At 54.4% G+C, this 24,085-nt stretch overlaps 6 protein-coding genes and 1 non-coding gene across 7 annotated transcripts; 4 read left to right on the top strand and 3 right to left on the bottom strand.

The window, feature by feature from the left end:
- Positions 1-952: 952 nt before the first annotated feature.
- Positions 953-4,047, bottom strand: ACRALDRAFT_1083678 (uncharacterized protein). Its single transcript, XM_071019487.1, has 2 exons — positions 1,943-4,047; positions 953-1,864 (listed from the first exon to the last, which is right to left on the bottom strand). The coding sequence occupies exons 1-2, from the start codon at positions 3,929-3,931 to the stop codon at positions 1,610-1,612; spliced, it is 2,244 nt and encodes a 747-aa protein (XP_070871147.1). The 5' UTR covers positions 3,932-4,047; the 3' UTR covers positions 953-1,609.
- A 1,535-nt stretch (positions 4,048-5,582) lies between these two features.
- Positions 5,583-7,492, top strand: ACRALDRAFT_2114270 (uncharacterized protein; the record flags this gene model as incomplete). Its single annotated transcript, XM_071023674.1, has 3 exons — positions 5,583-5,856; positions 5,944-7,277; positions 7,349-7,492. The coding sequence occupies 3 exons, from the start codon at positions 5,583-5,585 to the stop codon at positions 7,490-7,492; spliced, it is 1,752 nt and encodes a 583-aa protein (XP_070871146.1).
- A 653-nt stretch (positions 7,493-8,145) lies between these two features.
- ACRALDRAFT_1037171 (uncharacterized protein) lies at positions 8,146-12,568 on the bottom strand (the record flags this gene model as incomplete). The annotated part of the gene is made up of 11 exons (XM_071015051.1): positions 8,146-8,460; positions 8,519-8,610; positions 8,667-9,128; positions 9,195-10,311; positions 10,390-10,515; positions 10,788-10,880; positions 10,983-11,112; positions 12,135-12,229; positions 12,285-12,375; positions 12,426-12,467; positions 12,528-12,568. 11 exons carry the CDS (start codon positions 12,566-12,568, stop codon positions 8,146-8,148), a joined length of 2,604 nt encoding a protein of 867 aa, XP_070871145.1.
- A 616-nt stretch (positions 12,569-13,184) lies between these two features.
- Positions 13,185-16,074, top strand: ACRALDRAFT_1072997 (uncharacterized protein; the record flags this gene model as incomplete). Its single annotated transcript, XM_071018052.1, has 5 exons — positions 13,185-13,554; positions 13,592-13,817; positions 13,937-14,270; positions 14,327-14,517; positions 14,574-16,074. 5 exons carry the CDS (start codon positions 13,185-13,187, stop codon positions 16,072-16,074), a joined length of 2,622 nt encoding a protein of 873 aa, XP_070871144.1.
- A 708-nt stretch (positions 16,075-16,782) lies between these two features.
- On the top strand, positions 16,783-18,196 carry ACRALDRAFT_1058896 (uncharacterized protein; the record flags this gene model as incomplete). The annotated part of the gene is made up of 4 exons (XM_071015960.1): positions 16,783-17,054; positions 17,173-17,302; positions 17,415-17,595; positions 17,676-18,196. The coding sequence occupies 4 exons, from the start codon at positions 16,783-16,785 to the stop codon at positions 18,194-18,196; spliced, it is 1,104 nt and encodes a 367-aa protein (XP_070871143.1).
- A 3,059-nt stretch (positions 18,197-21,255) lies between these two features.
- On the top strand, positions 21,256-22,647 carry ACRALDRAFT_1066186 (uncharacterized protein). The gene is made up of 3 exons (XM_071017295.1): positions 21,256-21,517; positions 21,689-22,005; positions 22,083-22,647. Exons 1-3 carry the CDS (start codon positions 21,403-21,405, stop codon positions 22,086-22,088), a joined length of 438 nt encoding a protein of 145 aa, XP_070871142.1. The 5' UTR covers positions 21,256-21,402; the 3' UTR covers positions 22,089-22,647.
- Positions 22,648-23,997: 1,350 nt separating this feature from the next.
- On the bottom strand, positions 23,998-24,069 carry ACRALDRAFT_t288. The gene has a single exon. It is a non-coding gene; the product is annotated as a tRNA-Thr (tRNA).
- Between the last annotated feature and the right edge of the window lie 16 nt (positions 24,070-24,085).

The following is a 24,085-nucleotide window of genomic DNA, read 5'->3' as shown; positions in this document are numbered from 1 at the left end:
GGTGGATGTACGAATACTAGACGACTATCACGAGTATCCAGTGGCCATCCAAGTTGCGCTGTTCCGCTACCGAGTCGCCTCTCCGTTTTATCATTTGGCCGATGTCGCTCGGTCTGTGCCACCGTTTCTGTCGTGGGCTAGGGCATTCATCATGCCTTTGGGCACCAATGCTCCGGACTCCCTGGTCACCAGCTTTCGCGAAGAGGGGCACGGAACTACGAATACATCGAATACAGCATTTTCTTTGTTTTCCCCCTTTACTCTACTTCTCCAGTCACTTCTGTTGCTGCACGAAATTTCACTCCGTGCATGCCGTACCCAGGTATCTGGACGCTCACATGCACATAATCATTCCCTTTCCATCTCCGGTTGGACGCTTTGCAACGCTGTCGCGACACTAAGAATCTGCGCGGGTCATGATTGCCATGCTCCCTGCCATCCACACCACCAAATCCCGCGTCCTAGCACGTAGAGGTGACAAGGTGACCCAGAGAGGGACGGAGGTCTACTACGGTGGTCAGAATACAATGCTTAAAGTCACTGGCTAGCTGGTTGGTCGCCTGGACTTCATTACACGGTTCGTTTTCATTTTCATATCCACAAAAGATAAGGTACCGTGAACCCAATGATTCCTGCCCGGTTGGGCATGCTCAAACGTTGCTCGACTTGTGGTTCAGAAAAGGGAGGACACTGCTACCAGGAAGAAATGCTGGAGACTTGCATAGAGGAGTCGAGGGAATCACCATCCATAACTAAACATACCAAAGTTATTTAGAGAGATATGGATGATACCTAAGCAAGTCCGATTCATCTTCATCGGTTGATCCCGCCAGCCACCAGGGTAACTGCAGGCGTCAACGGAGAATACCATGTAGTCATCATGCCCACTTGAATCTTTGTCCATGAATCCTTAACACGGCCGCCGCAATGAGTATAGACGCCCAATGAGGCACTGCAGGAGACACACTCGGGCCATCGCGTAACAAAATGTCTAACCGGCGTCCACATAGCTCGATCAAGGGCAGTCACGACAAACTGACCAAAGACCAACAACATGCCGATGAACTGCGTTCACGAGAGCCATTTGATGACCTAAACTAAAACGGATATGCTGAGCTCACAGATGGCGGACAATAAAGCCCATCTCTCATTTCATGGAGACTTACTTGCCCGACTCCTCTGCGCCGCTCTTGGGTCCAGCGAACCTTTACCTTGCCGAAACGCCTTTTACATCTCCCCAACTCCCTATCATGTTCGTCAAACCCTGCCGCCAAAGTGTACCGGTAAACAATATCGAAAAGCAAAATAATTAAAGAAAGGTGAAAAAAAAAGGTCCGAAAAAAAGAGTGCGTCAAAGCATTTCAACCACAAGCCGGGGCCGGGAGCCGGGGCGCGACTCAGCCGTCTGGTTGTCCACCGAGTCCCCTCGTAATCCCTGTGACTGCTGCGGCCCGCTGGCGGTGGACTCCGACTGTTCATGACCTCGCGTCTCATTTTGCGCGGATCCCTGTGCCTTTCCCTGCCCGGAAACCTCCGTCTGCGCTCCGACGAGGGCCTTATCCTGACGAGGCTTGCGAGATTTCTGTCTCTTAGGCGGCAGAGGCGAATTCTATTCGGTCTTGCCAGAAGTGACCTTCGCAGCTTGGATGGCGCTCATCTTGGTGATCCACGCAGGCGCCGGCTGCACCTTCCGGACCGTACGTAGCTCGTCCGACGAGTAGCCCGGCACCCGGATATTGTACGTGCGTTCGAGCACGAGCTGGATGTCGCGGATCTCCAGCACCTTGGAGCCGCGCTCCTTCGCAAGGCGGCAGGCAGCATTGAGAACATTGTCGACGAAGCTGTCCGCCATAGTAAGAACGCTCTGCACATAAGAGCCACCATTGGTCAGCAATGCTCGGCACGTCGTATCGCGGGCTACTCCTTGGGACGAAGCACTTACCTCTTCGACTTCAGGACTCAGTAAATTGCCCTCCTGTCCCTCGGCTGTACCGCCGCACACTTGGCGAACGAGCTCATCAAGCTTCTTCTTGCTAAGAACATGGTCGCCCTCCGCCTCGTGCGAGTACATCGGGATCTTCTGCATTGCCGGCTGGCCCGTAACACCTCCGGCGATGCCGTTCCCGCCGGTGTATGTGGGTCGACCCGCTCCCGCGCCGCCGGTCATGTTGACTGGCTGAGGGGGCTGGGTCGCTTTTTCGTGCAGCTGTTTGGGGATCGGAAGTTTGGGATGGAGGGTTTGTGGTGGCTGCGAAGGCTGCACTGGGTGGAGGTGGGGATGGCCCTGCTGGGAGTTGTTGCTGCTGACAGCACCGGAGCCCATGACGCCCTGGCCCATGTGGCCGGGTCCGCCAGGCGGACCAGGTGTGCCCATACCGGCCTGGCCCGGCATGTTCGTGGGCATCTGTGGATTGATGCGCTGGTTGGCTCGGGAGACGGCAGCCGAGTGGGTGAGTGCTTGACCGCTGGCGCCCGGCAGTCCGGTTTGTGGTGTCTGGGTCCGCGCGGAATTCTGCTGCCCAGGAGTTGATGCCGACGGTGCTGCGACGTTAGCCTGCCCAGGCGTATTTATTCCTTGGTGGCCTTGGTTGGAAGGAACGCCAGGTTGCGGTACTGGCTGTTGTGCGGTCCCGACTGATGCCTGCTGCGCCATTATCTGAGGTTGTGCTTGAGGTTGATGTTGTGGGGCACCGGCCATTCCGCCTCTGGCCTGTGTTGCTGCTCCTGCCTGCTGAATCCTCGCGCCCTCGGCAAGAGCAGGTGCCTGCTGGTGTTGCATGTTCTGGCCTCCGGGCCCAAGTGTGTGACTGCCAGTCTGGGGCACATTGGCCTGACCGACGGGCTGCGCAGGCTGCAAACCTTGCCCAGAGGCCGCCATGGTATTCTGTTGGTGGGGCCGCGTGGCTCCCGCCACATTTTGCGCATTGGCTTTGGTCAGTTCCTGAGCTTTTCTAAAGCTGTGAACGAACTGCTGCGCATCCTGATATAGCTTCTGATTGTGATCCCTTCTGATCTGAAGCTGCTTCAATTCTTCCGGACTTGGTGGGTTTCCTTTATCTTGACGCTCCTTGATGGCGCTACTAATCTTTCGCATCTGATGCCCGGCATGCTCCATCTGCATGAGAGACCGCACGTAACGATTCCGCATTTCGTTGGACCACTTTAAGGCAGCATCCTGGCCCTTCTCAACGATCTGAGGGGGGGCGTTGAACGTCATGGACCGTACGTGGTTCAGGATATGCTCAGGGATCGGGTTCGTCGGCTGCTGAGGCGGCTGTTGGGGTGCTTGTTGAAGCGGCTGCTGAGGCGGCTGGAGAACCTGTTGCTGAGGTACAGTTGGACCTGCGGATGCGGGACCAGGGGCCGCAGTTGCCGCCGGCGCCGGCTCGCCCACGGCCCCGGGAGTACCAGCGGGCTTCGACGATGGGTTTCCCCCTGTCGCTTCCATCTTGACTGTAGCTTCTTGGGGCGCGGGAGTGCCCTCAGCAACAGCGGGCTGCGCCAGGGCCGCGTTGGCTTGCGGCTGGGCGGGAAGTTGGTTCTGTTGCACATTCTGCTGGGGCTGCTGGTTTTTCTGAGCCTGTTGATTCTGTTGGGCCTGCTGAAGCTGTTGCTGCTGTAGCTGTTGCTGCTGCTGCTGTAACCTACGTGCCTGCAGCTTCCCCATGAGCATCTTTGTGAAATCTTGGATCTTCTTTTTGGCGTCCTGATGCTGCGGCGAATCCTCGGCGTTGCCTTCCATGGTAGTCCACAGCGCTCTCAAACCACGTTCGTATTTAACTTTCTCGTCGTCGTTGAGGATGGGGAGGTTTCGCATCATCTCCGGTCGATACATTGATCGCTGAGACGCCGCAGCTGGATGGCCTACCGAACCTTGCTGGGCAGCCATGGCATTCGGCTGCCCCTGGACAGGCTGGCCCTGGGGGTTCATCGTACTCGCGGCGTCAAGTCACGGCAGTTCGGATGGACGGGCAGCCGAGAGGTTGTACGGCAGATCGACAGCTTTGGTAAAGGTTGAGCAGGCTGGTGATGGGTGGTTGGCGTTCAGGAAGAACGTGGTCGAGGTAGTACGTCGCGCCTCTTCTGTACAGCGTCGCGCCTCCATACTACAAGGGTACTACTCAGTACGGAGCGACAGTGACCAATCACCAATCACCAATCGCGTAAGGTTCGTACCAAGCCAGTCCCCACATATATCGTCAGCCTTGTTGGAGGTGAGAATCCGATAGCCTCGTGAACTGAGTCAGCAAATATGCGAAGCCGATGGCCCAATCCAAGACTAAAAAGGCTCACTATAAGCACCTATATGATATCGCATGTAAGCCGCCTAATAATGCTGCCAACATATCCAGGTGGCGTTCATCTAAAGCAAACTAAATGGTTCCGAGCCGTATGCCCTCTGACCGATCACTCGACTGCAACCCGAGCTTTCCTGTACCAGGAATTCATAGGAATCCGCAACATATCTGAAGACGGAATATGATTACATCGTACTTCATAAGGCTTGATTCAAGAAGTCGCAGTCACACCCCAACGTAGGCTAGCACACACGCTCCGCCATGGCAGCTTACATACGAGCCGCTTCGTCGGGACTTCTCAAGACCGGAACTAGCAGTGGCTACGGAATCTGGGATGTTCATGCTTCAAGGGTGGAATCTCGCATCAGGAAGACCGGCCACCGAAATATCCAGCCTTGGAACCGAACTTATCTTTGGTTAGCAGAGCGTTCCGTGGCTCCGTTTGGTGGCATACGAGAAGACAGGTGGCGAGCTGTTGAGTAACAACGGTTACTGTCTTCTAGATTCACTGATTGGTCTGGGGATGCTGGGCGTCAGAGTACGGATGTATTGGATCGCTTTATACGCATCCGTCCTGGCAGCCATTGTTTTGGTGACATGCGACCTTTTCCTTACTCAGCCTGATGGCCGCAAACTGCAAATCCAGCTTGCGTTGGTAGGGTAGACGCGACGTACATGTACGAAGTACTGTACGAGCTGAGCCATTTGCACCAAGATGATGATTAGCTAAGCAAATGCAACCCTTCTCAGGCAACATCGACAACGTCACCATGAGCTGTGTGCCTGCCTAATAAGCTGCGAAGTACACGTGTACCGGGGTCCCATTGCAGCAATTTCTTGAACCAGTGACCAGAAAGTACTTGGTACTTCTCCTACCCGCGAACCTCCACACAATCTCAAGTACCTTAGGATTAACATTGGTCCTTGCTGCGCTGGCCTGTGCACCAGATCTTTGAAGCTCCCGGTCACGCTCCATCGAACCTTCTTGCATCACAAGACAACACAACGACAACAACGGCCACACCACCATCACCTGTCAGCGACAGTGGCCTATCCACCAATTTACCATCCTGATTTTCGCTTGTATACCACTGCATCCGGATATTCACCTCTTTCTTGGGGCTCATTATTCCACTTTCCCAACAGCTAGGCACAATCTGTTCCTGTTGTTCTCCCCTGCTCGCGCTCGCCTCTTTCAACCTATACGAACATCCTCGTGCCCTAATCAACACCGGCACCTCATCCTAACGGTCGCACTCCCTCTCTTCTCCGCTCTCCGCCGCCATGCCGGGCAAGACACCCAGTCGCAACGGGAATGAGCCGCTCGAAAACGGTGTCAGGAACGACCAAGATGTTGAAATGAAGGACGCGAAGTCCAAGGGTAAGAAGGGCGCCAAGGACGGCGACGAGGAGATGACGGTTGTTGTGCCGCCCTCGAAAGGCTCCAAAAACTCGTCTGGCGGTCCAACGCCCGATACCGATGACGATATTGCCATGGACGAAGATAAGGCCGATGACGGGGCCGTCAAGGTTGACCCAGTTGCCCAGACGGTAGCCGGTGGGTGCATCGCAAACTTCAATCTCGACCCCTTGCCTGGGGGCTTCATGTCGGGCCCAAATGCTAACTTGTAGTGGCGGGGGATAGAAATCAAGGGCAACTTCGCCCTGCTGGACCGAGCCGTTGCCTTGTTTGATGCTCGATTCTCGCTCCGAGCACTGCGGTCCATCTCGCTGATCCGCAAACGCCTCGACCCGGATATCATCGCCCAGGCCATCGTGGATACTTTCCCTGCGACTGTCACATCCGGGAATGCGGCCAAACAGCTTCTCATCGCCATCGGCCGCGAAAGCATGCCATTGGGTCGCTCTGGCAGCTCCGAGATGGAAGTCGACAGTGACTCGTCCGTAAAGACACCCGCCAAGAACGGAGCTAAGAAGGAGGTCAAGGAAATCATCCCGGAGATTGACATCTTCCTCGGTATCCTCATACAAGTTTATCTGTTCGACTCGAAGCAGTTCCAGCGCGGTGCCGAGTTTTCGAAGTACCTTGCCGACCGCGTTCAGTCTCTCAACCGCCGGACATTAGATTCCCTCTCCGCCAAGCTGTACTTCTACTACTCACTCTTCTGCGAGCAGCTCGCGCCCCAGCCTCCGTCTCCTCAGTCGCCCGTCGTTTCGATCCGTCCAACTCTCCTGGCGGCTCTGCGCACCGCCGTGCTTCGGAAGGACATTGACACGCAGGCTTCCGTCATCGTTCTCCTGCTGCGCAACTACTTGTCGACCTCCCACATCACCCAGGCTGATCTTCTGGTTTCTCACACCCAGTTTCCCGAGAACGCTGTCAACAACCAGGTCGCCCGGTTCCTGTACTATCTGGGACGGATTCGCGCCATCCAGCTGCGCTACACCGAGGCACACGAGCACTTGACGGCTGCCACCAGGAAAGCCCCATCGAGCGCCTGCGCTGCGGGTTTCTCCGCCACGGCCACCAAACTTCTGCTCGTTGTCGAGCTGCTGATGGGCGACATTCCCGAGCGATCCACCTTCCGGCAACCGACTCTCGAACAGGCCCTCGAACCCTACTTCCTGCTAGTCCAGGCTGTGCGTATCGGTAACCTGGGCGATTTCGAGACCATCATCGCGGACCATGCCGACACCTTCCGGCGCGATAGCACGTATACCCTCATCTTGCGCTTGCGGCAGAACGTGATCAAGACGGGCATCCGCATGATGTCTCTGTCTTACTCGCGCATCTCGCTACGTGACATCTGCATTCGTTTGCACCTCGGCAGCGAAGAGTCTGCCGAGTACATCGTGGCCAAGGCTATCCGTGACGGTGTCATCGAGGCTACTCTTGACCGGGAGAGGGGTTTTATGAAGAGCAAGGAGATCGGAGATGTATACGCGACACGGGAGCCTGGTGAGGCTTTCCACGACAGAATCCGCGCCTGCCTGGATCTACACGATGAAAGTGTCAAGGTATGTTTATGCACTTTCTTCCAACCCACCCGCCTTTTGCAAAGTACTGACGATTTTTCTTTCCTCGCCAGGCCATGCGCTTCCCCATGAACCAACATCGCCTCGAGCTTAAGAATGCCCAAGAGGCCCGGGAACGGGAACGAGAGATGGCCAAGGAGATTCAAGAGGGTGATCTCGACGAAGACGACCTGGGCGGCGACTTTGAGGGGATGTAAATGGCGTCCCCGTCCCTTGTTGTGTTATCAACCTATTCGTCCAACCCGGCCCGGACAAGCAGGCCGGCAGGTCTACTGGTGACAGCGCATGGTTCTTTTCGCCCGTAATATATGCGTTTGGTTGGGGTAAAGGGAAAGGATCGTTTCGTTTCGTTTCTTTCCTCGGATCGTGGACCACTTGAGGTGCAAGCAGGCCGGTACAAGGTCGTTCTCCTGTCGAGCTGATGGCAGTGAAGGGAGATGGCCCGGTGGGGAAGGGAGACCGAGGTAGCGGAGATGCTTTCTTACAAGCACGTGTAGCATGTAACATGAGCTGCATGGGTGCGCTCGATTGTACTAGATAAGGCAAAGACAACGGGATGCATATTGGCCATTGCTATCATCATTACACGTCTTACTCTTTCTGGCTGCTGAGCTTGTCATTTAACTGAGAAACGCGGATTTCTCGCGGAACCGGACCCCTAAAGGTTCTGTCGTGACCGAGGTGCTGCAAAGATGGATAGATAGTCGGCCTAGGTTGTGTCATTGGACTCCTATAGGTGTTAATACTGCCTCGAGTTTCTGAACGCGGTGGGAAAGGGGGAAGAACAAGGTATCAAAAGAACTGTTTAAGACATTTCATTAACTATCATCTGCATTTACTTCTACGCAATCTACTGCCGAGCTCTCGTCCGTCCCCCCGTCCCGGGACCCGTTGGATACCGCCGCCCGTTGGCGATGACGGGGATCTGCTGCACCGCAGGTGTCGGGGATGGTGCCGTCACGGCCGCCCACATCTCGCGGATACTCGCCCGCCTCGCTGGGAGCATGCTATATTGCAGGCTGTACAGCTTCTTACGGTTGATGGGCGGGACGAATTTGCCTGTCAAGAGACAGAGAAGCACGCCGGGCGAGAGGTAGTGCTTGCGGATGCGGTTTCCCATCTGGAAATATTGATGGAACATGGCTCGAAAGGTGAGGGGAATGGACTACGAGGGGTTAGCTGCTGGCGACAGCGGAGGAAATTGGCCGAGGGAAATTGGTTACCTTGAGGTAGATGACGGATGTCGGCGGGCCGTTGGGGGGATCGGAATTCAGCTTATAGTCCTGTGTATCTCTGAGTTCAAAACGGATACCGCCTATCGGTCGTCAGCCCTGGTAATCTTGACAAGGGGAAGAATAGCGCGCAGCATACCTGGGAGCCGCCGTGGGTCCTTGACGCGCAGCATGAGGGCAAACAGGGGAAAGTGGTTCAGACAGGAAAGCAGCGTATCGAAAACGGCCTTGAGGCTGATGATGACCATGCGGGCAATGGCGAAATTGAGGTAAAAGACGACGACGGTCGGTAGGAGGAAGAAGAGGAGCGTGAAGAGGATGGTGCCGACGAGCAGCTGGTCGAGGTCGTAGTCGCACGAGTCAATACGGTTACGGAGGACGTTATGCTTCTTACCACGGAAGAGGTGGAAGAGCGAGATGAGGATTGTCAGCTGCCAGTGGTATATGCGAGCGGAGGCGAGGTAGAAGGAGTGGATATGGATGGTCAGGCTGGACAGCAGATCGGAGAACATGGCAATGGGCATGCTTGCGCCGGCGAAGCTGGAGAAGCCGATGAACCAGACGATGTGCGGCAGGGCCGGCTGTAAGGTCTCGATGCAGCCTTTTAAAGAGATCAGCGGTCTCGAGTCAAATCAACAATTCGAGGAGGGATTTAGACAAAACTTACTCGACCAGTATTCAATGACCCAGAGGAAAAGGTCACCCAGAAACAGCGCCAGCTCGCTGTTCAACTTCAAGCCGGCTGGCCAGCCCATCAGCCATGATATGCTCCGCTGCAAAGCCTTGACGGCATAGGTTCTCAGGAGGTGGCCCATCGCATTGGCAACCCAGTCGGCGTTGTCGATGATGTAGGAGCCGAGAGCTATGCCGATGATGACATCGTTGGCCACCAGCCAAAGACTGTTATAGAACCGAATGTACTCCGGATGGCTCGTCGTGATACTTCCCCAGTTGTTCTTCCGCCGCCGCAGAGTGATGTACTGGAGCGGCCAGTAGCAGAACTGTTGCAGCCTGATCTCTACCTGTTGTGCCGTCGCTGAGATATCTTTCAGGGCAGCATATCGCGGACGTGCTCTCCACTCGAGTACCTGGAGGAGCATCTCTGCGAGCACCCTATGGGTCATCAGGAGATATACGAAGCTCCATTGCATAATGGGAAAGACGTAGAGCAGGATCATATCCCAGACGTAGTCCCGCATTGTTGCGGCATGCTCGACAACACGTTCCGAGACGCTCAGTGTCCTCCTAGGGCGCGTCCCGATCAACGATGCGTTCTTCTGCAGCAACTGCTCCACTTCCCAGGCCCAGTTTATCTGGTTGACAATCTTGGGGAGGGCTTTCTCCTTGGCGGATGGGGAGCGCTGGATGATGCTGTGCAACTTGATCTTCTCCACCAGTTTCCTTTTCTGCTCCTTCTTCTCATCCTCCTGCAGCTCATACTCGAGCTCCGTCTCAGTCTCGGGGGCACCGTGGGTGCTGCCGTGGTTGTCTAACGCTAATGCGATGGGGTTCAGAGATATGCACTGCATCCGTTCTGGCAATGGTCTGTCGTAGAGTATGACTTGAATGCTGGTGGCCTGGGCGCAGGTAATGCGCGGGACCTTCATGGAGCCGGTCGTGGTGGCAAGGAAGAGGTAGGGATCCAGAACCACGGCGTCGCCGGCATTGGTGAGACCCAACACGTTCATTGACGAGTGTCCGCATCGTTCGTATACGATATTGACAGGGTATGGAGAATTCTTGAAGAGGGTACCGACTTTCAAGGCGAACTCGACGTGGCCGGCCTAGGCGATCGTCAGCTGGATGGGGAAAAAAGTCGCGAGCCGATAAGCAGACAAAGCAGGCGGAGAGTTACGACTAACATCGACATGATCAAGGACGGCCACAACAAAGACATCCAGCAGCGAGTTTCTCCATCCCACGACGACACCGGGAGACTCGGAGCGTTGGATGTCTGTGGGCCAGAATATTCTCATCAAGCCATTGCTCTCTGGCATGGCCGGAGGGTGCGTCGAGGTGCAGCACGATCAAAAGGAGCCCCGCCGCCGTAGTTGTTCTCGAGCTGAAACGCCGGGACCGAGTTGAGGGTGCTGCGCAAAAAAGCCAACGTCAGCCAAGAGTCCCGCCAAGGTATAGGCGCCAGAGTTTCACATGAAGAGCCCCGGTGGGAAGGGGCGAAAGTCAGCCGCGGTCGACAAGACAATGTCGGGTCGACACGAGGGTAGAAAGGGCGGGGAAAGTGTGGGAGGACAAGTCGTACCAAGCGTGCCTCTCTTTCTGCTAGGCGTTCCACGGGAATGACGATAAGGCAGAACACCAAGGTCAGGACGGCGAAACCTTTTGCGGCGCGAGTCTAGAGCCCATTGCGCAAGAAAATGTCAGGACTAGTGTAATGACCAATGGGAAAAGAAAGCAGGCCGGAACTATGAGGAGGGTGGTGTGCATGTGTGCTTACAACGACTCCGTGATCCCAGGCGAAGATGGCAAGTTCATAGAGGCGAGTGACGAGGTCCCATCGAGCGGTGGTGTAGCCGGCAACGAAGATGGCAAGGCTGAGGATCGAGAGGGGGTGCATAGAATCGTTGCTATTCTGGGCACCGCATGCCGAGCCTGGGGAGACGATGCCAAGGCAGGGAAAACGAGGGTTCGGTGACGGGGTATGGAAGGTGCGCGGCGTAGACTAGGGAGGCGACAAGCGTGCGGCGTCACAAGGCGTGAATCGCGAGAACGAAACGTGTGAGGCTCAAGGTTCGGTTCAAGGTGAAAGTGATTGATGATCCGTCGGTAATTTTCGAGATCTCCTATGTTGCGGGTACTCTTGGTAGGCGACGGTCTAGGCGGGTAATCAGAGGTTGTTTAGTGGAAGGCTGGGCTAGGCTGGGCTGTTGCTTGTCTGTAAATTCGGATCGGCGCGATGGATGGGTGGGACTCGGGAATCGGGGTTGCTGTTATTTTGAGGTTTGCTAATGGGTCGACGGCGCAACGGATCGTGTTTATCGTTCGAAATAGAGAACTACAGGCGGTTGTTTCACAAGTGATCTTCAGCTTGGACGGTTGGATAAAATTGATGCGTTTGGCAGAAGGAGACAAGCGGATAAGGTAGCATGAAGCTCATCCTCCCGCGTAAAGGGGCATCGAAACGGGATCGTGGAGCTGAGCTTGATGGGTAGGACTTGGCATGTCCGTGTGAAGATGTGTCTTGGAGGACGTGCCAGGTACACCCGGGATCCACTCCTTACTTTTTTCCGAGCTTAGACGAATTGGGATACTCACCAGCCACAGTGGCTAAATGTGGCGGGACTATCGACGACGTGCGGAAGGCCTCTAAAAGAGCCATAAGATGGCTTATGGAAAACGGACAAAGCGCACGAGTTTATATTCATAGGTAAGTAATCAGAGTTGAGATGCGTTCTATGATTATATGTTTTATGATGTACAAAAGTAAAACGCTCCATAGTCCCAAATGGTGATCCAAGTCTCGCCCTCCCAAAGCCGTTCCGTAACTCCCATTGAATGATTACAATCCTGCCATGAGCCGTTGGCGCTTTGGAATCCTGTGGTGTCCTATTAGTTTACAGAATATACAGATCTGCTGTGGGCGCCAGACTCACATTTGCGATTCATGTGTATAGCGTCATTCTCCTTTTGGTCTTCCCGCGCCTCGTCGACCAACTTGTCGATTCCTCGTTCTCTAATAGCCGCCTACACTCCTCTGTGAGCCGTGCCCCTAGTGGGATAGCAATAAAAGGCAACATACCGTCAAGCATTTTTGGTAGTTCTTGAACAAGTCGGCGCATTCATTATTGTCACTGCCAACACCTCGGAGGTACTCTGTATCGTTGGTTAGCCTCTGGATTTTCCTCTAAAGAAAAAGAGCAGAAGTGGATCGCAAATCAACATGCTTTCGCTGTACCACTTCAAAAAACATGTATCGTAGCGCCTAGACAATGGTCAATCTGGTAAGCCGTCTTCACTATGATTGAGGTGGCATCGGACCTACTCCTTCACCTCGTTACACTCTGGCGCAAGTGAGGCAGACATCTTGGGCGCTCGACGGTCTGGTCCGAGACAGAAAACTGGACGATAAAGTGAAACGGAAAAGTGGCGGAGATGTGTGATGGAACAAAAGATGAAGCTGTAGACGTCCCGGCGAGTAAGGTACTTTACTTTGAAGAAAGTGACATGAAAGTTGGAATTGTCAAGTTGATGCGAAGCAAGAGACGTTCACGTTCAGTGACAGCCCAAACATGATTCGTCGTAACTTTGCCAAGACTCCCGGTGTAAGCTCCCGGCTCCCGTCAGTTGCAGCTACATGTACCTCGAAATCCAGAAGGAAGGAACAACGAACGAACGATGCATTATCTTCCAATATTACCAGGTGAATATCCAATTCACTCATATTAAAGAGTTCCAGTTACGTCTGTCGAACTTTGCCAACAGAAGACCGAGGCAGGTACGATAGAGTGGGCCAATATGCTTGTACACTAATTCAGGTACCTACAGGTACTTGTACCTTATCAACGAACAGACGGCTTATCTTATCGCCACTACTTGCAGAAGCATTGAAGGAAATTTTGGCGACAAGGAACCAATCCTCGAGCCGGGACTGAACATCGCCGTCGCATCGCCAACCTAGCCTGCAGGGCCCATCGTCGTCATGGCATCTCAGGAAGGTTTCAAGGCCCTCCAAGAAAAGGTGCAGTCGGCCCTGGTCACCACCACCCGGTCGGCCAACCGACTCGCCGCCGAGGACCTCGCCTTCCAGCGAACCGTCCACCCGTCCGTCGCCGACGAGCTCGACGACAGGACCACGCGCCTCCTCGACCTCTCGTCCAAGCTTCTCAACTCGGCCGCTGTCGTCTGTGGGCAGGACAAGCTGCCGCCGCTGGAGGACGCGGATGACGTGGATCTGCAATGGCGGAAGATTGTCGATGTTCTCGACACGGTGCTGGAGAAGGCGGATCGTACCCTGGACGAGTTCACCGGCGTGCTGAAGAGAAAAGATGCACCCGCTGCGGATAATGTGAGTTTTCGGAAAGCGACGCCAATATGAGAGGCGGATAGAGACGTTTATTGACCCTGCCATGAAGCAGACCCAGCAGGCAAAGAAGCCCAAGACTCCGCTCGCCTATAGCATGCGAAATTCCAACATGGCCAAGCCCCAGCTTCAATTTGAGAGACCGGTCGACAATAACGCGCAGTGGAAACCCGTTCTTACCAAGAAACCTCACGCTACGGTTGGGTTGGACCAGAGTATTGTGGCGACCCCAAGCGATTCAGGCATGGTTCAGTACGGCAGTTCTCTCTTCCTACCTCATCTTCCCAAAGTTGCCCCTTGGCCGAAATCGCGATTGATAAACCCGTCGATACCGGTGTGTGAAGCTATACGTAATACTAACGGAACAACAGGTACAAACACCCCTACGAGACCGAAATCCTACAGGCAAAATACCCTCCCCAAGTTTACCAATACGCCGACCCCATTCTATACAAGCCGGTGGATAGCACCAAGGCCATATGGGTGGACAGTTATGAAGGGGTGCTGAACATGCTGGAGGAACTCAAAAAGGCAAAGGAGATTGCCATAGATCTGGAGCATCATGACTTCAGGACATATGCCGGTCTCCTCTCCCTGATGCAGATCAGCACGCGCGACCAGGACTGGATCATCGATACTCTTAAGCCGTGGCGCCACCGGCTCGAAGTGCTCAACGAGGTCTTTGCAGACCCCAGCATTCTCAAGGTAAGATGGCTTCCCCGAGCCGCCGTTTCCCGTCAAAGTGCTGATGCAATGGTCAGGTTTTCCACGGCGCCTACATGGACATCATGTGGCTGCAGAGGGATCTTGGTCTGTACATCAACGGCCTCTTCGACACATACTTTGGTGCGGTTGTCCTTGGCTACCCGACACGGAGCTTGGCCTATCTCTTAAAACGATTCGTGGACTTTGACGCGGACAAGAAATACCAAATGGCCGACTGGCGGATTCGGTGAGTTGGACGGCGAACTATGTCAATGTACCCTATAGTGCTAACCCAAAATCCAGGCCACTCCCTGAGGAGATGTTTTATTACGCTCGGTCCGATACCCACTACCTGCTGTATATCTACGACATGGTCCGGAATGACGTCCTCAAGGCTTCGGATCGGAGCAAACCTGAGACCGACTTTATTGAACAAGTGGTCCAGAAATCCAGGGAATTGTCGCTGAGCCGGTACGAGGGCGTGGGCTTCGACGCCGAGACGGGTCAGGGGCCCAAAGGCTGGTTCAACGTTCTCCTCAAGAACCCGCTCCCCTTTTTCGGCACGCAATTTGCCGTCTACAGGGCACTCTGGCAATGGAGAGATGAGAAGGCCCGGACCCTCGACGAGAGCACCGGATACGTGCTCCCCAACGCTACAATTGTGGATATTGCTCGGTACATGCCGCCTGATGCGAAGGCCCTGCACAGCTTGATCCCCAATCACGCCGTGATTGCCAAACGGGCTGTCAACGAGATTTGGGCCCTGTTTCAGGAAGCTCGGACTCGGGGGGCTAACGAGCCGTCGCTGCTCGCGTTCCTCCAAGGCAAAAATATTGACTCGGGTCCCCGACGGAGCCCGACAGCGGATGCTGTGAAAGCGACGTCAGACGTGGTGGAAGAAGCTCAGTGTGGGGTAATGGAACGTTCCCAGCTCTACGGGGATGTGCCACCGAGCACCTTGTGGGAGGAGTCGAAGACACCGGCCAAGAAGGACAACGACTACGTTCTATTGCCGTGGCAGAGGTTGGTACAAGGAGCAGCAGCGAACGGAGCGATCACCACCGCCACGGTCGACGTGGAGATGGTCGATAAAGATGCCACGACCGAATCTGGTGCGACTCCACCTAAGCCGAGTCCGGAGACCCAAGAGAAGGAGGAATCTGCAGACGAGGAATTCACACTCAGGGCCGGGGTCAAGCGAAAGAAGCCCACGGAGGACGAGGAGGAGGACACGAGTTCCGAGGAAGAGTCCGACTCGGACGCTGATGAAGAGGGTGCGGGGGGCAAACTCGACGAAGCATCTGGGGAAGAAGAAAAGGGACAGGAAGAGGAATCCGACGTGCAAGAGGAGATCGAACTCGAAGACGAGGAGGCCCAACGGGCGAAAGAGAAGGCGGAGCGCAAGGCTGCCAAGGCGCAGAGGAGAGCGGCGAGGCAAGCAGCGAAGAAAGCACAGCCAGAGAAGGAGACGGTCAATAATGCCGCGGGAGCTCCCCCGGCGCGTGACGTCGAGTTTAAGGGGATCTCAAAGTCGAAGAAGAGGCAGCTGAGGAGGGAGAAGAGGGCGAAGATGGAGGCAGAGGCGGCATGGAAGGCTGCGGCGGCCGGTGGCCAGGCGGAGGAGAAGCCAGCGCCTTTCGACTACGGCAAGGCCAGCTCCGTGCTGCACGCGAACCGCAACACGGTCAAGGCGCAGCACGGCAAGAGGTTCGACCCCTATTCCAAGTCGGGCGAGGAGGGTCCCAAGGGGGCGAGGAAGGCGCCGCCGCTGCATGGGGGGAGGAGTGCGACGTTTAAGAAATAGATGTAGATGGTCGGGCGGGGGGAACTTGGGTCCAGGGAGTTTGCGGGCGTATGGGCTGGCTGTATGTTTCTTTGCTGAGTGCAGGCTCGGGATACCTGACTTATAGGAATACTACTGCATTGCAGGTTCCATTGCATGTTCCGAGCATGGCATGGGAAGGGTCGTCGCCGTTTGATGGCCGATGAGACTATAGCAAGATATCGTCTGCATATACTCTATACTTCCAGGGGTGTATATGCAGTTGGTGCGCCCTGTGACGGACATCCTGCATGTGCTCCTCCTGAGCTACACGTGTATGTACTACTCCCCAAACCCCGCATTGGGGTCGGATAAGGTGGGGATGATGCCGGTACCAGGTATCGTGGGGGACAACGCCGTGAATTCTGAGATGAGATGGTACATTTACGTCGTAGCAACGACAGTGAAGTTTCGTCCGTTCAAAGCAAACGACGCAAGTACTATACATGCTAAGGCAGGTCACGTCGTACAAGTACATTGGAAGCTGACTCCTTTTGTAGCAGCCCTACTGTACAGCTCGTTCAACGTCATCTGTATAAATATAAAAATATTCATGATGCTCTGTCCATCACCTCCTGGAGATTTGTCCAAGTACCTACATCGCATGTTTCCATGAGAGAGTACGAAAATCAAGGGCACGCGAGCTTGAGACGACAGTCGGTAGGATCAGACCAACACATCACACGAGCCATGGCGGATGGACCTCCAGAACCATCCGAGAGCGATGTGAGGCACCCAAGGAAGCTCCCAGACTCGACCCATCACGTCCTCGTCAAGCTGGAAGCTATCCATGTTGACATGCCCGGCGTCGACGTGTTACCGTTCACGTACGAAATCATCGAATACGAGTATACACCATCCGAGAATACAGACCTAGTGGCTGGCCGAATACGGGACGCGAGCATCGTCATCACCACTACCACGCCTATCAATGCGGTCACATTGGGCGAGGCCCGTTATCTGTGAGCATCCTCTTGATTTAGGGAGAAGGGATCCTCTTGAGGTTGAAGAGGCGGTCTCTACTAAAGCCTATCCGTCCGTTGAGAGTAAATCATGCTGAGTTTTCATCCTCCTGGCCAGCTCATGTGTCATCACTGAATCCACAGGGACGGACCACATTGATCTGGAAGAATGTCGACGCCGCGGTATCACCGTCATGCGTTCACCCAATGCGACCGTGGAAGCTGTCTCGGAGCATGCCCTTGCCATGGTGTGTCATGACCTGTCTCGATTCGCCCGTTTTCCCTCTTCCATTACCTACCTGGTCCATCCCATCCCCTACTGGCAATAACTTCGACTGACCGGTGACAACCACTCGGCAGTATTTCGCGACAAGACGGAGATTAACAGTTCTGCACGATGCCATGCTGGATTACGACGCCACACGACCCAACCTCTGGAAGGAGAAGGGCAGCATGTCATCCATGCTTCGTGACTCGGAGGACCGTCCCCCCAGGACATGCCAGAACGAGACGGTCGGTATCATCGGCTATGGGCCCATCGGTGCGTGCAAGTCCCATTCACCTCTCTCCTGAACACAGCCGCCCGAAAGCTCGGAAACTAACCGAACCGCCTTCTTGTAGGCCAACGCATAGCGAGCCTCTGCCGCTCCCTGGACATGCAAGTCCTCGTAGCCGCCCGGAAACCCTACGACTACCTCCCCGACGACGTCCCCGCGGGCCGCACCCCATCGCTGACGGTGATCCGGCGCGCGACGGTCATCTTCGTCGTCCTCCCGCTGAACCCACAGACGCGCCGCATCATCGGCCCCGCCGAACTCGACGCCGCGAGGTCGGACTGCGTCATCGTCAACGTCGGCCGCGGGGGCACCGTCGACGAGCGCGCCTTGCTGGCGGCGGTGCGCGAGCGGCGCATCTACGGCGCCGCGACGGACGTGTTCGAGACGGAGCCGGCGGGCAGTGACGCTGACTCGGTCCTTCTGGGTCGCGAGGTGAAGAGGGAAGGACTCAACTTGGTGCTCACGCCTCACTTGGCCTGGTGTGCGGATGCCACGCGGATGAATATTCGGCGGGTGGTGGGTGAGAATATTAGGACGTTTGTGGATGGAGGGTTGACCAACGTGGTTCTAGATGCGCGGACGTAGAGGAGATATGTGGCTGGGGCTACGAAGCAGGGGGGATGATCTGGCTGTGTATTTCTCTACCTGCACCGAGACCATGTTGGATTAGCGAAACCCTGTTATATAGAAGGATTCGAGACATGGTCTGTAGCCAGGGGCTTTAGGAAGTCCAAGGACCATTTCCAGAACGAGATTTAACCAGTGCTGCGTCTCTGATAATTCCAGCTATAAAGGTCGCTATTAACAGAAAATACCTACCCCACCCAGATGTCAATCTATAATAGAAACGAAGTAAATGATATTGGTCCCACCCCCTTGAAGACTGGTTCAGCAACTTTATTGACGTCGTGTCGTCCCGTGGGTCATGATTATAGTCTCAGGGGCAGTGTTGATGATGTGAAGCTGCTAACAGAGCCATACCTCGACAGTGGCCGATAGTTACGAAACATGGTGTAAAAACAAAGCCAATGAGCACGGCAGATCGCGGTTAAGAGAGTTGAGGATATAGCGGCGTCGATAGACAGGCTGTGTCATGTCAATCTTTCTGTTATAGAGATGCCGTCTGTCGTCGAGTCCACATGAGCCACCCCACTCAGATTCGCATCGAGATGACGACTGAGAGAGACGGCCAGGAATAGAAGACTACGAAACTTGGTCTGAGGAAGCACAAATATAAATAAAGATGGCACTGTATTCATCCGGTTTCCATAGCTCATGATCGTTAGCCCTCTGACAACGTGCGGGACTGATATCCATACGAAGTGCCGGAATCAGCCACAAGAATCAGCCTCAATTCCTCCATGTCCTGTAACAGTCGGATTATCCTAATTCCTTGTGAATGGGTCTGCACAATACAAAGCCACCTTGGTATTGTGCAAAAGCGGTTGGAATAGGTATCGCGCCGTTTGTGCAGAAACGGAGACAACTCCAAAACCGAGCTTACGTACAAGTTAATTCGTGCTTATATAACGCCAAGGTTGGTAGTGTCCAGTGGACTCTAACGGTAGGAGTGCAACACTCTTCCGTTTCATTCCGTTTGGTTCCTCAAACGCTCATCAACTGCTTTGGAACGTCAATTGTCAAACGGTTGAACAACGGGCCGATAATCGCCAATTCCCACCCAGCGAGACGGATTCCTCCCAATGTCATTCAAAGCTTTCTTTACCCTACGTGGGTATTTTACCTGGGTATTCAATGGCACAATAGAGCTACGATTGACAATAGAAATTCCATGAATGAGTGCAGTACACCTGTGCTTTCATCCACAGCTTCCATGAGACAAACAGTGTGCTGAGAAAAATGAAAACGGTAGGGGGAAAAAAAACAAAAAAGGAACGGTGGACTGATGTCCCGTGTGGAACCTGCAGCCACAGGCTGGATCTGAGATTGGGGCGCCAGGATCTTGGATTCTGTGCAAGGATGCGTCATTTTACGCATAAGCCGAAGAGCCTCAGGCAACTACAATGTATGTACTGTACATATTTGAACGGAAAAACTGAAAAAGAAAATAGTCTAGTCGTGTCCCTTGCTCGACGCGTTTTTTCTTTATTTCTTCGCTGCGCTTCTTGTTTCCAGCCGAGACAAGACCCACCGTCTAATTTCATTGCACCGTAGTTTCAACCAGCAAAAGACCTCGGGTTTCGGTTGAGTACCAGCCAGCTTTGTAGCCACCACTGTAGCCACGGCCATCCCTTCTACCCCAACGCCATAACAATACGTTGTAGATCGGAGAAAGGAGGCTGGCTGAACAAGTGTGCCTCGAGTAGAACTGTCCCAAAGTCGGTATAGGCGTCGTTCGCTGTACGTTGTACGTAACACCCGAAATGCGAGGCAGCAAGGGGGCCTTGTCAAGGTGCAGATGCCACGACACCACCTCTTCAGTGCGAGCGCACACCACCGCCAGACCGCCGTCGAAGGGTTCCTCGAGTAGTTGGACAGGACATTAGGACATTCAAACGGTTGAGCCGAGGGGAATTATCCCCTGGGTAACCACGGCGGCATCGTCTCCCTTTTTATTATCCCTCGAACAACCACACCACACGAGCAAACGGACCCTCGACACCGTTTTCGCTGCCGTCACCGCCTAATCGGTTATCGCAAACAGGGGCCCACCCACGTGCTAGGGTCACCATCGAAAACCGGACGCATGATTGGGTCCCAGTCGCCTCAAAGTGGGGGCGCACAAGATCCTCGGCCACTTACACAGTGGGGGGTTCGGTCGCAACGGTGTGTCCGGAACTTCATCATCACCGGGGGACGCCAGATACGGACGGACTTTTTGGGGCCCAGCCGTTTTTCCCACTAATTAACCAGGCGGTCCTGAGGCATCCTCGCTGCTGATAACAGGCCGTCTGGCGCCCAGTTCACACTGCAATGAATGCCTGAGACATTCAATTCCTTTTGCAGAGGGAGAAAAGTTTTTTTCGTCCCCCTTTTTGGGTCGTCCCAAGACGTCATGTCATGCATCCCGTAGCCTCGACATTGTGTCACGCGAGGATGACCGCTCATGAAAAGTCCGCATCGAGTGAGAGTCAAAAGTAGAATAGATGAAATGGATGAAAAATAAATGGTAGCAAAAAGATGGAGGACTCACTGTTCGAAACGGTCTCCCTCGGTCAAGCACAGGGAACCTAATTCCGTAAAGCTCCAGCCCACTTTCATGATTCGTGTCGCCAGCCAAGAGTTCCAATTCATCGCCCTGGGGTTTCTCATCACCGGCCTGCTTGCTGCTTTGCAAGCAGACGCAGCAGACCAGACCGTCCGTCCCGGTATTGTCCGAGCCCAAGCTGAGTCGTTCTGACCGTACGGATTCCATGGCGCTCGTCCTCCCAAACCCACTTTGTGGATGCCTCATCAGGCCCTCCCGCCATCAAATCTCCATGATTAGTCGGTCCATACCAACTGTGCTCCACCCCATTATGTTATGGACCGGCAAAGCAAAAATGTCGCTTCGCTCTCCTGCCTGGCCCGAGCCAGCCTATGAGAGGCCCTCCTTTGTTCTTCCGTCCCCGTCGTCCGGGGCCACCCCCCTACCAGCCGAGCTCCTGTGCTTTTCCTCCTGACTCTGAGCTTTTCTCTTTTCTACCTCTTCCACCTTTTTTCCCTCAAATCCAATCCACTCGAGACAGAGCCTTCTCTCACCTCTCTCACGCTCATCCATCCGTCCATCCATCCATCCATCATCCATCCTTCCAACCCATCCATCCATCAACACACCTCCATCAGTCACAATGGCCTCTACTCGTGTCCTCGCCTCTAGGCTGGCCTCTTCCATGGCCAGCAAGGCCGCTCGCCCTGCTGCCCGTGCCGCTCCTTTCCAGGTCGCCTCCAAGCGCACCATCACTGGTGAGTAAAGAAAAAAAGAATTCAGCGGAAAACAGAATTTTCTCTCCACCCGCACCGTCGACGAGAAGCCGTGGAACGGCCAATTGGATGTCCCAGCGACACCCAATGGCTCCAAAACATCAAAATCTCAACCAATTGACCGATATTCTGACATTTGCCGTCTCCGGAAAGGCTTCACCGCCCGCCCCCAGGTTTCCCTCAAGGCCAATGCCAGCCGCATGTTCCAGAACGCCAACGCCAAGCGTGCCTACTCCTCCGAGATGGCTCAGGCCCTCGTTGAGGCCTCGAGGAACATTGGTATGGGTAACGCCGCCATCGGTCTGACTGGTGCCGGTATCGGTATCGGTCTCGTCTTCGCCGCCCTCCTCAACGCCGTTGCCCGCAACCCTGCCCTCCGTGGTCAGCTCTTCTCGTATGCCATTCTTGGTTTCGCCTTCGTCGAGGCCATTGGTCTCTTCGACCTCATGATTGCCCTCATGGCCAAGTTCGTACGTCAAACCCTCTCGATTCGCCGACGCCCCGACTCCGGGACCTCCGGGACATTTCAGCTGACAGCTTGTGCTAGACTTAAACTTCCTTCATCCATTCGGGATAAGAGAAGTGGCAGCGCGGGCACCGGTCTAGTACCGGGGAATCGAATTCGACGACAGTGGCCGTGGCCCGCCTGCCAGCCTCCATCACAAAGGGGACTTGTGTCCAGTGCGGCGGATGATAGAGTAATAGACGGGTTAGACGACGGGAGGGAGGGTAGGTTGTGTCGCCTGGGTCGAGCCAAGGCCGGAGGGGAAACGCCCCTGATGTATAGATGGATGATGGGATCATGGATAAGAGGGAAATCGAGTACAAAGGGCCCGATCGGGAGGGACAGCTCGGCGGTTTTGTTTTCACTTGCCCTCTCGATTCGCGGCACCCTCATCAACTTTCCAGCGTTTCTCTGCGATTGTAGCCAGAGACTGGGAACCTCCTGTACAAATACGAAAAAAACACTCATCCTTACCTTGCGGCGCTTCCTTTGTCGGCTCACCGTACCAAGCTTATCGAATATTTTTTCCTTTGTCTCAACCTTTTGACCGTCGCGTTTGAAGCTTTCCACTTTCGCATGAAATGTTCAAAAAGCCAATTGATCCTCGTGATTGGTGTTCTTTGCCATTGAAACGGTCAGGACCTCATTGGGAGCCAGCAGTGTTGACCTAGGCAAATTGGGCCATGGGTCTTTTTTTGTGTGGGTGGAACACGCTTGGACAGGGCTCTAAGGGCTCCGTTGCCGCGCCGTACCGTAACGATTCCAACTTGACGTCTTGCCAGCCTTGCGTAGTAATCGTTCATGCCCACCTGTGGCTGTGCTTGATAATGGCCTTCACTGAGACTTTGCCATTCTTTGCTGTCAAGCAGAAAAAGCGGGCGTGCATTGTGGTGCCGCTGACCTCCGTACCGTTTTTGAGTAGGGACATTACCGTACTCGTCGCGAGCAAAGCAGGCCAAAGACGATGGATGCGTACGGGGATAAATCAATGGCGAATGAGAAGAAGCCCAAGGAGTCACTGGCATGGCTGCATACTGCAGTGATGATAACCGTAACGACTTCGTGGGCCTTGTATGGACCATCGTGGCCCTCAACCAGCATGTCGGACATCTGAGAACCAGTTCGAAGCATGGGGCAATTGGGCAAGGCGACCAAACAACGTCATGCGTCCATCAGTCACGACGTGCCTGCCCAATTGCCTCAACATTAGAGGGCTCTCCCGTCCGGTCCCTCGGATTCTTAATTTCACATTGGGAGGATCCCATGGGGCCCCGACATTGAGAAACGCGCTCTCCGCCGTTCTCTCCGCCGTTCCAGAAGGTGAAGCTCACCCAAACGCCCTTTCTGTCCTAGCCCGGTTCTTTCTGGCGGGTCTAACGGTCCCACAGCGAATTACCGTACGAAGTAAGTAGTGTACGAAGTAGGCCTTCCGTTCCGCGTCTCTCCTGGCGTTTCTCCCGCCTCTTAGTCCGTTTTCTTATTTTCGCGCCGTTTTCTGGTTGTCGAAGTAGATTGGACTGGCGCTCGCTCTATTCCGTGAGATGGTGTCGTCGCGTGAATGATGATAATTCCATGACGACCATGATTCTGATGATGGAATGTCGTCCTCGAACGATGACTTGTCGTTGGAAAGATTAGATAATTGTTTATTTGGTTTTCGTATTTTTCCTGTGCGGAGTTACAGCATCTTTGTACTACCTTCCTCTTGGTTGTTCCTGCAGGAAGCGGCGTTCTGGCCGGGGAGCTGTTTCCCTCACCGGTCTGGCCGAATACCAGGATTTCTAATCGCGTCCGTCTAACGGAGTGAAAACGTACTTCGTAGCTAATCTGTCCCAGAACAGCAAAAAGTCACAAAGGATCAATTCTATCCGATGCAACAAAAAAAAAAAAAAAAAAAAAAAAAAAAAAAAAAAAAAAAGACGAAAGAAGAAAAAAAGAAATCGAATCGCCTTTGAATTGCCTCGTACTGGAATCGAACCAGTGATCTCCTCATTACTAGTGAGGCGCTTTACCACTGAGCCAACGAGGCTGCTTTTCGCAGGTGC

Source organism: Sodiomyces alcalophilus, assembly GCF_042370955.1.
Source record: "Sodiomyces alcalophilus JCM 7366 unplaced genomic scaffold ACRALscaffold_10, whole genome shotgun sequence".
Taxonomy (NCBI): domain Eukaryota; kingdom Fungi; phylum Ascomycota; class Sordariomycetes; order Glomerellales; family Plectosphaerellaceae; genus Sodiomyces; species Sodiomyces alcalophilus.
Note: the sequence above shows the minus strand (reverse complement) of the source record. Positions and strands in the feature narration are given on the sequence as shown.

Coding starts and splice junctions, on each gene's coding strand:
- ACRALDRAFT_1083678 (XM_071019487.1), bottom strand. CDS start 3,931: ATGAACCCCCAGGGCCAGCCTGTCCAGGGGCAGCCGAATGCCATGGCT. Junction 1,865..1,942: donor TGAGTCCTGAAGTCGAAGAG/GTAAGTGCTTCG, acceptor TCTTATGTGCAG/AGCGTTCTTACTATGGCGGA.
- ACRALDRAFT_1066186 (XM_071017295.1), top strand. CDS start 21,403: ATGGCCTCTACTCGTGTCCTCGCCTCTAGGCTGGCCTCTTCCATGGCC. Junction 21,518..21,688: donor CTCCAAGCGCACCATCACTG/GTGAGTAAAGAA, acceptor GTCTCCGGAAAG/GCTTCACCGCCCGCCCCCAG.